We start from the raw sequence: 12773 nt of genomic DNA on the forward strand, positions 1-12773 counted from the left end.
GAGTCTCTCTGGTCTGCTGGCCACTGAGCACAAAACAGCTCCCCTCCCCTTTCCTGCGTTCACACGTGCTGGGACAGGGCTGGGGGGCTGTTCCCCTCTCCTCCTCCCAGTCTGAGGGGCTCCACAGGCCTCTTGCCTTGTGTGTGGAGGGTTTGTTTGTGTTTATTTCCCTGCTTTCTGTGTCCGTTTGTCAGCCTACCTGATAGCAATCTAAAATAAAATGGAGAGAAAAACATTTGTCGGAGAAGATTTCAGCAATATAAAAGGCAACAGGAGGAACAAAGAACCAAGTCTGGGTGTAGAGATAGGCACATTCTGAATAACAAATAAGAGTGTCATTTAGTTGCCATGGCAACGTGAGAAACACAATGAACACAGCGGCGCTTAACCGCGTTCCCTAATGATGAATGGGCCCGGCCCTCTGAAATACTGAAACACAGATCACGACGATTCCCTTGGATCCCCGCACCGTCCCCCGTCGCCACCCCACCTGGTACTCCATGTCGTAGCTGGGCAAGATGATCCTCCCGTGTTTCCACTCGCCGCCCTGGTCCTCACGGATAACCCAGAGGAGCTTGCTCTCCTGGCTGGCTTCGCGCACCACCTGCAGCGCCACCCCGCGGCCGCCCGTGGCTTGGTACTGGAACTCCATGCACACGGGGCTCCGTGGCAGGTGGACGGGTGGGCTGATGAGCCGCGCGTACTGCCCTTCTCTCCGGCCATCGCTCTGCAGCCGCAAGAAATTCCTGTCATCTGGCGGGAAAACAAACCCAAACAGAGGTTCCTGGTAAACGTGTGGGAAAGACACCAGTTGGCAGCTGTGGCCCCTTCAGGGAAAAGCTGTGACCAGAGTTTGGGGGGTCTTTTGCTTATGTATAGACTTGTTCTCCAGGCCCTGGGTCCCTTTCTTAAGGTTCCTTCAGAGCCCCAATTCAAATCCTGTGTCCTCTTGAAGCCCTTTCTTGAGTCTTTACGTCAAGCAGGTCCCTCCTGCCTCTTCCCTGCATCACTTCCTTTGTGCCTTTTACGTATGGCACCCAGCCCTGTTGGCTTGATGTCTGGGCTGGTTGTGTTTGTGCTTGTCTTTCCTCCTACAGTCTGAGAGGCCAAACCCACGTTTTATTCATCATTGGTTTACCCAAAGGGCCAGTGCACTCTAATGAACTGAATGAATTCTAAGGGGGTGAAGTGGCTGCTAGGATAGAGGATGACTCTGGCCGGGTGTTTTATGCTTCAAGCCTTTATCATCTTGGCTGGGCACCATCCAAATGGAAGACATTTCAAACCTTCTGTCTCCAGATAGTGCCTGGGCTTTAGTAACTGTAACCCAGAAGCCCAGCATCAACTTCAAGCAGAACAGGGAATGGTGGCTAAGTAGGGGTGATTCAGGGGGCCTGATACCCGACTCCCCTGTCTGCCCACCCTGGGGAGGCCAGACCTTGGCCTCTCTCAGAGACTAGGCAAACACAGACCCAATGAAAACAGGTGCTGTCATCATCACGAACAAGGGCTATGTGTTTAGCAGAGCATATACATGTTTTGGGAAATGAGGGTTTCACCCAGCCAAATGTTAGAAGAACGTATCTTTTGGCTGATTAGCTTTTAAATATATCAAGTACTATGTGGAAGATGGAGTTCCTGTTCCTGTTGGCATATCGCATGCCTTCCAGACACAGGTTGGGGACCTGCACTGGCAAATCCAGCTTGTGCAGGAGCATTCTAGCCACGTGCACAGAGAATAAGATGGCTTCTGAGGAGGAAAATCTCACTGTCTCTTTTTGGCCCCGAAACATCTTCGTTGAACACTTCTGCAAGATGGCAAGGGCACTTTTGCACCAGCACATCAGACACTTCAGGATCATGTTAATCTGAGATGTATGCACAGAGCTTTCTTATTCAACGGGGACTGGGAACACGCTGGGCTTGGCAGGGAAGGACAGGCAAGCCCTCCAGAGCCCTGAATCAACAGGGCACTTCCTGGACCGCTGGTCTGCTGTTTTTACCCTTGCTGACACCATACTTCCAGTGAGAGCAGTCTGTGACAATCCTCCCATCAGGAGCCCAGGAATAGCTCCTTCCCTCCTCCTGGCCACCTCTCTCCCTCCTCCCCGTCTCCCCTAAGCCCTTCCCAGTTAGACTCTCATGGACTATTGCTCTAGAAGCTACCCTCCCCTAAAGTTATATTAGCCCAGTTTAGGATGCATAGTGGGCATTCCAGTTTGAGTCTCCTTCACCAACCAGAACCATGCTGGTCTAATACCCCACAACATGGCACCTCTTCAAGACTAAAGTCAGCACAGATAAGTAGACTGCTGTCTGCGGCAGAGAATTTTAATGACGGTGATCTGCTGAGGGAGGAGGTACTGGTGCCACAGCCAGACACTCGAAGATCTTCCAAACCTATGCTTCTCCTATCAGATCTCATTACAACTGCTATTAATGATAATAATTATGTCATATTTGCATACTGCTTTACAGGTTACAAGGCATGTTGATATGTATTCATAACTTAATCATTGTAATAAGGTTGTGAGCTAGGTCTTACTAATCTTACTGTGCACAGGATGCAGAAACTGAGGCTCAGAAAGGTTCAAGTGACTTGTCCAAGGTAGAGAGGCTAGTAAATAGTAGAGCTTGACTTGAATTCAGGTTTTCCCACCTTCAAGCAGTAGGACCTTTCACTTCAGCTGTGCCCCCAGTACCCTGTCCCAAGACCGGGCAATCAATCACACTCTATTCAAAGCAAACTGGCTTTTCTGCTGGGCGCTGTTCAGTTTTCTTCCTCCTACCTGGAATTCTCTGCCTACCACCCCCCTACCCCCCGCCCCTCCCCCTCCCCCGACATCCCACCTCCTTTGCGAGTTCTTCTCCTAACCAATCTGGCACATTTCGATATTAATTCCTCTCTTCTCTTAACAACTGGAGCATTTACGCACTGTACCACTGATTTTACCCTGTTTTTAAAAAGACTTGAGGCCATTTTTCATGCGTTTCAGCAAGTAACCACCCACTACCTTGTACTATAATTTAACTATTTTGTGTATGTCTTTCTTGTCACCACGGTTAGACTACAAGGCCCTGGTGTTACACATAGAGTGGTTAATACTGCTTTTTCTCCCTCCCCCTAGATAGTGACGTATACCTGCCATTACTCAAGAAAATTTTGTTCCCACGAATGAATGAATGACAAACACATGGATGAAGAATGCTACGAGGCTGTCTGTTGGAAGCAAGAGCAGAGGGAGAATCAGCTCACCTCTGGTAATCCCTCAGGTCCATATAATCTCTTCACAGTTCCCGCCCATTCTCCTGAGCCAAGAGCCCTTTCCAAAGGTGAGATGAATGAATAATAACAGGCTGACCTGTGGGAGCATCCAGACCACTGAGCCACCAGTGAGAACCCTCCGGAGCTCCCAGGCTCCAGTAATTTCCAAGCTTTTACTGTTTCCACCTCGTATATGAAGGAAACCAGATTTCAGAGACTTATTATTCAGCCTCCTTCCTTACCAGTTTCACAAATAAGACCCAGTGGCTGCCTGAAAGTTGCTTGGCAGAAATACTGTCACTTGTGTGAATTTACATTCTTAAGCAGCGGGGGAATCATAGCATAATGGCTAGAATTTAGTAAGTAAAGTGTGTGTGGAGCTGTAAAGCGCCAGGCTGGCTGGATTTCATCCGGGTCTGTTTTATTTACCCATCCTGTTGCTAAAACTTCAGGCACAGCCAGGCCAAAGGTTTCCCAGACTGCCTCTCCTGGGGACCTGAGCTGGCCCTTCTCCTCAACCCTCCTTCCTTCTCCTCTCCCCTCTCTCTCGCACAAGAAGATGATAATCACTGTGCATGATTTAAAGGACCCCTGGAAGGCCAGGGAGTTAATGCTGGTGGCGTGCTAAGCACGAGCAGCTGAAGGATCATAATTCAGTGCTGACATCCGAGCTAATCCACTAGTTTGCAGAATCTCAAGACAAGCAGGCCTCTGCATTTCACGTAGTTAAATCATTTGTGCCCTACTTGTCTGTTAAGTGCTATGAGCTGGAGGGAAGAAAGATGATATGTAAATTTAAGGAATTAGCGGTAGACATCAGTCAGAGGGACGCTGAGCTGCAAAACGTCCCTGCCTGTCATGGAGAGCGGACTGATTAGAACCAGGACATCATGAAGGAATGGCTTTGGCCAGGAAGAGCCCAGAGAGGGAGAGAGGAGGAGCAGGGGCAAGAGAACTGGTGTTAGCTGAGCACCTCGACGCACCAGCTGTCACCCTGGGGTCTCTGGCACCTTATGTCATCTCCCCTGTGAAGTAAGTACCATTTTTACCAAAAAGGAAACTGAGGCCCAGAGAACTGAAGTCATGCGACCCAGACCACAGCTAGAGAGTTCTGACTGGACTGAGTAAAATCATCAGAGCCTTGCCTCTTACCCAGGCTGGAATCCCAGCCTCGTGCTCACTAATCTTTGAAAGCCTCAGTTTTCCCATCTGTGAAATGGATATAATAACAGCAATCCTGCACAGGGTTGTGAGCAGGAGGAGATGGAACCAGCCCTGTAAGCTGCTTTGCACAGGAACAGGGACACAGCAGAAGTGCTATAAAAGCTACAATCTTTATTTCTACCACCATCACTGCCTCCTATGCTTGTCTTTTCGGTTTTGTTTTTGTTTTTTTAAAGAAAGGAAAGGATCAAAAGGGCGCCCATAACTTGGGAAGACCAATCCAAGCCTCAAAGGAAGTAAGGTTTGGCTTGAGGACAGTAAAGATGTCCTCTGGAATAAAATGGTTCCCAGATCTGTCCTCACCCCAGAAGCCAGCCAGCTCCAAGTTGTTTACCATGTGTCTTCTGTGTCAATCTACTGTAGATTAAACAAAATCATACATGATTCTGGAATGAAAGCAGAACCTCAAACGATGGTTTAGATGGGGCCAGCCCTGCTGTCCAGAGGAACCACACCGAAAACATCCCCAGAACAGCTGTCCACCCTTTGCTTTAAATTCTCCAGAGAAGGAGTTTCCATAGGCCATGCCGCCAATGTGTTTTCTAGGTCACAACCCTAACTGTCAAGAACTTCTTAAATTCAGTTTTAAGTTTTCCTGCTGTCATTTAGACACATGTCCTCCTTCCATGCCCGATGGAGCACAGCCAACTTCTGTCCTCTGCCTTAGAAACATTTTCACTCATGAAGAATTAAGACTCTGGTCTTCACTTCCTCAGGAAGCACAACCTTTGTCTCTTTTAAATGTCCACTTTCCAGGCCTTTTATTGTGTGAGGTCTCTACAGACCCTTCTCCAAGCTAAGGGCTTCAGTTCTTTTAAGTCGTGGCACCCATCTATCTGCTGAGAGCAAAGCACATGTGCCATCAGTGAAGTCTGCTCTTCTGGGATGTTCTAATTTATGGCCCACCGCTGCCAAACCCAGAGGAACTTTTAAGCAGCCGTGGCTGTCGATTACCTGGTAGAGCAAAGGGTTGGCCTGGCATGGGTGGGCTGCTTTGTAGATTTACTTAGGCTTTGGAGAAAAGCTAAAGGATGGTGAAGAGGTCCCCAAACCTGACAATCAACCAGCTAAGAACCAGCCCTTACTGGAGGCTGTCTTGTTTTTGTAGCTGATGGCAGTGATGTCGGCAATGGATAGCTTCCAGCAAATAAACAATGCAAAGGAAACACATTCAGTCGCAGAAAGAGAATGAAGAAAAAAGTGTCCCAGAGATCCAATCCCTCTCCTCCCGGACCTGACATACTTGGGAAGCATTTTGCTAGGTCCTTGACTCAAAACATCTGTTGCTGCCCGTGACACAGGGAAAACAATCGCACGGGAATGAACAAGAGGGGTTCAGAAGGGCAGAGAGGAAGTGCAGAGGACCAGGTCATGCAGGCGTCTTAACCTGCTGCTGTCTCTAGAAAGGGTCTCCTGACATTTCACCTGGCGATTTACGACCGCATCTGGCTTCAGCTGCCTGAGTGCCGGGTGATCATGTGACTGCTCTTGGCCCAACAGCCATGGAGTCTAATGGCGCCGACACCTTACCAAATCCTGAAATAAATCACCAGTCTGATCCTCCTGGCTATCGTAAAGCCAAACACACCATCTGCCCAACACACACATCTCCTGGCTAGCATCGCGCCCTCCTACCAGAACCACCATCTGAAAGAAGATTTAGTGCAGCGGGAGAGATGGTCTCTGTACAGGTCATGCTTAAAACAGGAGTCAGCCCCTCAGCTGGCCTCCCAAGGTCAGTCTATCTCTGCTAAGGTCCTCAAATTAACAACTGGCTAAAGGAAACACTGACTTCGGATGAACTCAGCGGGATGTGCTCAAGGTTTACAACTGACCGTTTTGTGGACATTTGAGGTTTCAGGCCTGGGCTTTGCAGGAGTCTCTAGAACGGCTATTTTTTTGGTATGTCAGCTTTGCGTGTCAGCTGTCTGCGGTTGAGTCAGTCTTGTTATCACTCTGCCCCTTCATTATCCATCTACACACTCAACCAATCGTGATTTTCAGAAAAAAAAGAATAATAGCTTCTTCTCTCTCCTGCTGTCTTTTCTACAAAGTCAGAGATGTTTTCTGTCCTACTTTCCTTACAGAGGGGCCTCTATGCTTTCCTTTTCCAGCTGAAGTTATTCCTTGAATACTGGCTTTCTTTTAGCCAAGCTGTCCCTGCTCTTTAATTATCCAGCACGGTCTAAGCCCGAGACGTTCCCAGTCTCTGTGTTTATAGTGGCTGTGCCCTGCCAAGCCACAGCAACCTCTTTCTGAAGGCAATTCAAGCTCCTGCCAATCCAGTGTCTGAATTGTTTGCTGCCATCGGTCCCGCCTCTGAGGAAGGTCTTTTGAGTTCACAGAGTTTCTTTTTAATCCACGGAGTCACTGCTAGCTCACTACCCAAAATCAAGCCCCTTGCAAGCAAGTTCGCTCATCAGTCATTTTCTCTGTGCCCAGCTGCCCACCACACCCACCCACACTTGAGCCTCTCGTGTGTGTAAGCCCACAGTGACTCACAGGTCTGGTTCTCCACTCTCATGGAGTTTATTCAGTGGCTCAGCCTGCACTGGAACAGCTCTACGAGACGTCAACAGGCCCAGCACTTACATTTGATGGAATGGCCGCCATTTGTAAAATTCGGGTATTTCAGAACATCGTGTTCTTGACTTAGCTCTCACTTGAGCTTGTTTTTGAGCCCAGAATAAAGGTTCTGGTCTCTCAATCCGATAAACATATAATTGCTAGGTAGCCAAAGCTCTGTCCTCTTATAATTGCGTGCTATTTCGAATCGCCTTTGCCTGTTTTCTATATGTCACTCCCGTGACTTAGAGTTACTGAAATGAAGTAATATGTAATCACACTGCATGAGGTCAACAAATACGGAGAAGAACATGCATTTGAAGATTCTAAAGCTTTATCTCTGGTCTTCTTGTCTCATTCCTGACGATAATCATCATAATAATAGTAAAACAATTAGCATTACTATTCCTGGTATTACTTGGTGTTTACTCTTTTGACTGAATAAAACAGTTCTTACACTATCTAATGCTATGTTACTCGCTTGCTTTACTATGATTACTCACTGAGGTCGAATGACACAGTGACAAAAATACCAGCCACTGAACACATCCACCAAGGGGTCATAGAGGAGGCACAACCTCCTACTTACTTGCCTCTTGGTTTACACCAAAGCCTGAAATGTGGCTGGTGTGATGCAGGAACTGATGTTTTATCTGGATTTAATTTTAATTTAATTTTAAGTAATTACAATGAAAATAGTCACATGTGGCTAGCGGCTACCACGTCAGCAGGGCAGGTAAATGGGGCAGCTCTAGACCCACGGGCTCACCAGAGCATCTCAGGGAGGTTTTGCCTTCCTTAAAGATCTGAATCTGATCGGCCTCAAATTTTTCTGTTTATGGTCAACACCCCAGAGAACGTCTGTAGGAAATATAGCAGTTCCCACTAGGGAAGACATTTTCTGTGTCCCTGTAGGTACAGGGCAAAGGCAAGGTGGCTTCTCAGGGAACGTGGTACCGGCTCCTCTACAACCACTAGGGGTCACTGGATTTGGAACACGGCCCCCAGGGGCCGGCAGGAACACACTCCAGGCATCTAAGCTACAAGCTAAAAAAAGAAAACTCTGAGTGTCTCGAAAGACTATCTTGAAAAACAAAAACAGTGGAATAAAACCAGTGGGTGTCTCGTCAGCCTTAAGCAACCAATACCACTAGCCAAAAGAACAGAGCTAAGTGCTTACTTAAAAGGAAAAGAAAAGAAAAACAAAACAAAACATGAGAAAAGAACTAAATCAGAAAACATCTAAGGAATGTTTAAGTCGTTTCCACAGACACGTCTAATCAAACAGCCTGTGTCTGATATTTCAACACGGCTGCTTCCTTTTTTCTTTCCTCTGGGCTCCCTCTACCCTGGATGGAGATGCCGCCTTCCTTAAGTGTAATTACTGTTGTTTACATATCTAATAAGGGGATAAAACACAGAGCACACTTCTCTCAAAGAGTGGGGCGGTCTCCTCTTTGTGAGTGGGGATCGGTGGGTGGCACAGTGGCTTCCAGGTTTGACTTGGAAGGTCCCGGGCTCTGAACCCACTGGCTCTGGCCCTGCCCCTAACCAAGCACAGCTGTTTCCTTTCTCCCAACTGCTCCCCGCAGGGCCCCCATTTTTTCTAAAGAAGAAGAAGAAGAAAGGACCACCCTGAACAGAAAGAGCTTTCTATCCTCTCCTGCCTAAAGCCCAGTATCGAGTCTTGTAAGGAGAAGGGAAATGGGAAGTACAGCCAATGAGTTTTTAAATCATCAGAGGCTGGACGGAAGGGCTCTCAAAACAATATTAAGATTTTGTTTTTTGGGAGCAGTGTCCAAGTGCCACTTTCCCAAACTTGAGGGATTCCTCTGGAAGAGGAAAATAACTCTTAAGGGAGAAACTACATGAGCTCTAGCAGTGCCTTGTGGCCCTAATTTTCTCCCCATCCCCACCAGCCAGCCAGAGCTTGGGCTTCTGCCCGCTCCGTGACAGTGCTCTGAAAAGCCCTCCCGAACCGCAGGGTGTCATGACTCAAGTGAAATGAGGGCAGCGATGAGGATCCCCAGCCAGTAGCCAGGTCGCCTGCCGCTGGGGCATCAGGGGAGGGTGAGGGCTGGGCGAGGAGCGGGCGGAGGGAACGGCGTCAAAGGGAGAGGAACTCAAGCTCCCCCCAAAGTGTCATGTGCTAATTGGTGGCCTTGGAGCCTGCACAGGGCTGGCCTCAGACATTCTTAGAGAAAATCTGCTCAGGAGAGTGCAAGGGAGGAAGCTGAATTATTAGAAAGAACCTGAAGATGGGCACGATGGATAAGAGCCAGGAAATTTCCCCTTACTGTGTCCTCTGCATCCCTTTATTCAAAGTGCCTCAGCCAAGCTGCCCCATTACCACACCTTACACATACACACACACGCTTGTGCATATAAACCACAAACACACTCAAACATACAGACACACACAAACATACACACACACAAACACGTACATAGATTTACACATGCACACAAACCAAATACACACATACACATATCTACAAACACGCATACATTTACCCATAATAACACACAACAAATGCATATACACATAAAAAACACAAATACCTTAAGAAAGAAACACATACACACACAACCCACAAATACACACCTATAAATACCATGCACACACACACATACACAGCCACAAACGTTCTTTACGTTTGGATAAAAAGTGGGGGTTGGGAAAAAGCACCAATTAATTGGGCCAAGTCTCAAAGGAGAGGAAATGAAATGAAAAATCCAGGCTGGGTTATAAAAATAAGTATTTTTTTTTCCCAGCGTGCAGGAGGCTCATTATATTAATTAAACATTATTGCAGTGAATGAGAAGGGGGAGGGTGATTAAGGCTGGGACGAGGGTAAGTGTTCTCTCCTGTTGCCCGAGGCCGTGGTGATCTTCAGATATTAATCTCCCTGAGCACTCAAATGCTGAAGAGATAAACACTTGAAATATGAAAATGTTTTTTCTCCAGAGCAGACGCTGTGACCCTCTGGGAAAGCAAGTGTGGGCTGTGTCAGGAGGCGGCCCGCGGTGCTCTCCTAATGTCTGTCCCACTGCCATCCCCTGGGGACAGGGGACACGAGGGGCAGCAGAGCATCTCTGGGGGCCTCTGCAGCAGGGAGGTCCCTCCCCCCTTTTATTCTCTAATCAGGCAACATATGATCTACTAATTTTCAGAATTAACCCCTTTCCTCTCAAATGTTTATGCAGACCTAAGGTCCAGGAAAATTGAAAGCTAACATGTGATGTGCTGGAGCAATGTGTACCACTGGCTGGTGAGAGCCAACTGTTATGTTTTCTGGAATTTTGCAAGCCAGCTGCTAAAGGCAAGTGTTATTAAAAATTAAATTATATAAAGCTATATTAAAAACCAAATCTCAGCACTTCCTAGTGATTTTAGCACACTGTACCGGTATCTATGCCGCCCAAATTATTTACGTCTATTGTATCTGCGTAATGGAAAAAAACCTATCTAAGGCTGTGTTGCTGCCCTTCTCAACGCCACCTCCGATGATGTCACATTGGTGGCTTGAATTCAACCACAGTGGGAGGATTTACCCCACGGACAGTGGCAAATATTCCAAAGCAGGTATTTTTGTTTTTAACTTGGAGAGCCAGTTGTTAAACATTTCCCAGAACAACACTGTGAAAACATGAGACAGTGGGGAGAGTGGACAACCTTTGCTTCTACCTCTCAGTAGTGCCGGAGAGGCTCTGAAATGTGGCTCTCTGAAACCCAAAGGGCGGCTTCACAATATCTCAAGGACTGGCAGCCACGCTCTTCGAGAGGCCAGTGGCAGGCAGCTCTGCTAGAAACCCATGGATGTGGCGGTGTTTCAGGCCCTCGACTGGGATGCTACAGAAGCAACGGTACCCTCCAAGAAGGACCAGTCTGGCTTGAGGCCAGGGCTTCCCCCATGAGCCATTTTAGGAACAATACTCAGCTTGGAGTTGACAGGAGGCTCTGAGATGGTGGCAGCAAGCACTGGCCACGGGAACAAAGGGATACTGACTCATCACCTCTCCTGGGCCCTCCCAACTGCTCTTTCTTTCTTCTTCCTCTGTCTTTTATCTTGGCCTCTCTCACTCCCTCCCTGCTTCCAGGCTGCACTGTAATCACAAGACAGGGCTCAGAACTGGCCAACCGGCTATTCTGGAGGGTGACGTTGTAAGACAAGGCTGGTGGTTTGTGGGCAAAGAGCAGAGGGCTGCTCTGTGGCGGGAAGTTAGGAAGTTCGTCAGGGAATCTGGGGCTGAAAGACGTGGAGCAGGCTGGCCTTAACTCTTTCATCTCTTAATTCGCAGGCCGGCTTACCTGGAAACGTCCGGTCGTCGGGGCTGGAGCTGCTGGTCCAGGTGCTCCGGAGCCACTTGGCATGGTCATACATCCAACCACAGGGCTCCTCGGGGAAGTCAAAATTGCAGTTGAATCCTGAAGGGAGCTGCAAATCTTTGTCTAAAAGGGGGAAAAAAATAACCCAAAACAAGGCAAATGAAACAGGTTCTGAAAACAGCCACGGTGGCGCTATTTGAATGGCTGGCAAGGCCTAAGGAGACAGCTGAGAAAGAAGTGGTTCCCGTTGCTTATTCATTTAACTCGGCTTGGTGATTGTTGGCTTTTGGGTCAGCCTTTGGTCTCATCCTTCCCAGGCCTGAAAGCCAAGGCTTCTTTGCTCCCCTTCACCTCCCTGTGACAGGTCTCGAAGACCCAGTCAGTTCGGCACCCCCCGTGGGGAGGCACTGCCAGGCGGGAAACTTGGCATGTTAGGGCAAAATGGGGTGTGGAGGGGTGGGCAGACCAGCCTACAGCCCAGCCCAGCGCTGATCAGGAGGGAAAATCATTGCACGTGGCACTGAGTGCCCAAGGGCCAGGATTCCAGGGGCAGCAGAGAATGGAAATTTAAGGCGAGACCACACAACGCTTGTCCACATCTGCTTGGCTGCCCACCTCTAAGCTAACAGACGGAACCCAAGTTTCTTTTGAGGTTCCACTCAGTTCTAAAAATCCAGTCTGAGCTGGTGCCAGACATGTGATTCTGTGGGGCTGGGGAAGAGGCAGGGGAAAGAGAGGAAATGGGGACCCAAATTTGGATTCTTGCAGGCGGTGGCTGCAGAGACAGCGGAAAAGTGTTGGCTAACGCTGGTGGCAGGGAGGAAGTGGGGTCTTTGGCCTTTTCACTTCCCTTCTCAGGGTTCCCAGAGAGGAATTTCCGTGGGGAAGGCCTAGAATGCAGGTTAGGAAGTCTAAAGGGAACAACAGACTGGGGGGAAAGAAATTGCTCACACCCCGGGGAGGGCTGCTACAGGGCTCACCTCTGAGGGGAAGGACACTGCCAGCCTCAGGGACAGATCACACAGAGCCCTGTTCGTGCTTCCCCTTCCCAAGAGAGCTTATTTAATATTTGCCCACCCTTGGCCAAAGTCAGCTTGAAGTCGAGAAGAAACACATGGAATCTATTACTGAAGCGTCAACCTGTGGCTTGGAAAACTCAGTCCTTAGCCCTCACCATCCCTTTCTCCTGACAATTTCTAAATTTCTATTTTTCCGTTCAAAAATATGGAGTAATTCAATAAACCATAATTCCCCTCTAATGTTTATATGCACTCTGTATCTCAGGAACCCAATTCTACAATGAGATCTTTTGAAAAAAAAAAAAGAGAGAGCGAGAGATGGGAGGAACCACCAAAGAAACCTCAAATGAAACAAACCACTATAAACGGG

General features: G+C 48.2%; 1 protein-coding gene across 4 annotated transcripts in view; it reads right to left on the minus strand.

Moving 5' to 3' along the window:
- NRP2 (neuropilin 2) overlaps window positions 1-12773 on the minus strand; it is a 111508-nt gene that overhangs the window by 32108 nt on the left and 66627 nt on the right. For all 4 annotated transcript variants that reach the window (XM_032480016.1, XM_006194265.3, XM_006194267.3 and 1 more), the window contains exons 12-13: window positions 11367-11507; window positions 491-753 (exon numbers count right to left, since the gene is read on the minus strand). In XM_032480016.1, the coding sequence (XP_032335907.1) occupies window positions 491-753; window positions 11367-11507 (404 nt within the window). The remainder of the gene's footprint in view (window positions 1-490; window positions 754-11366; window positions 11508-12773) is intronic.

The sequence above is a fragment of the Camelus ferus genome, chromosome 5 (assembly GCF_009834535.1).
Source record: "Camelus ferus isolate YT-003-E chromosome 5, BCGSAC_Cfer_1.0, whole genome shotgun sequence".
Taxonomy (NCBI): Eukaryota; Metazoa; Chordata; class Mammalia; order Artiodactyla; family Camelidae; genus Camelus; species Camelus ferus.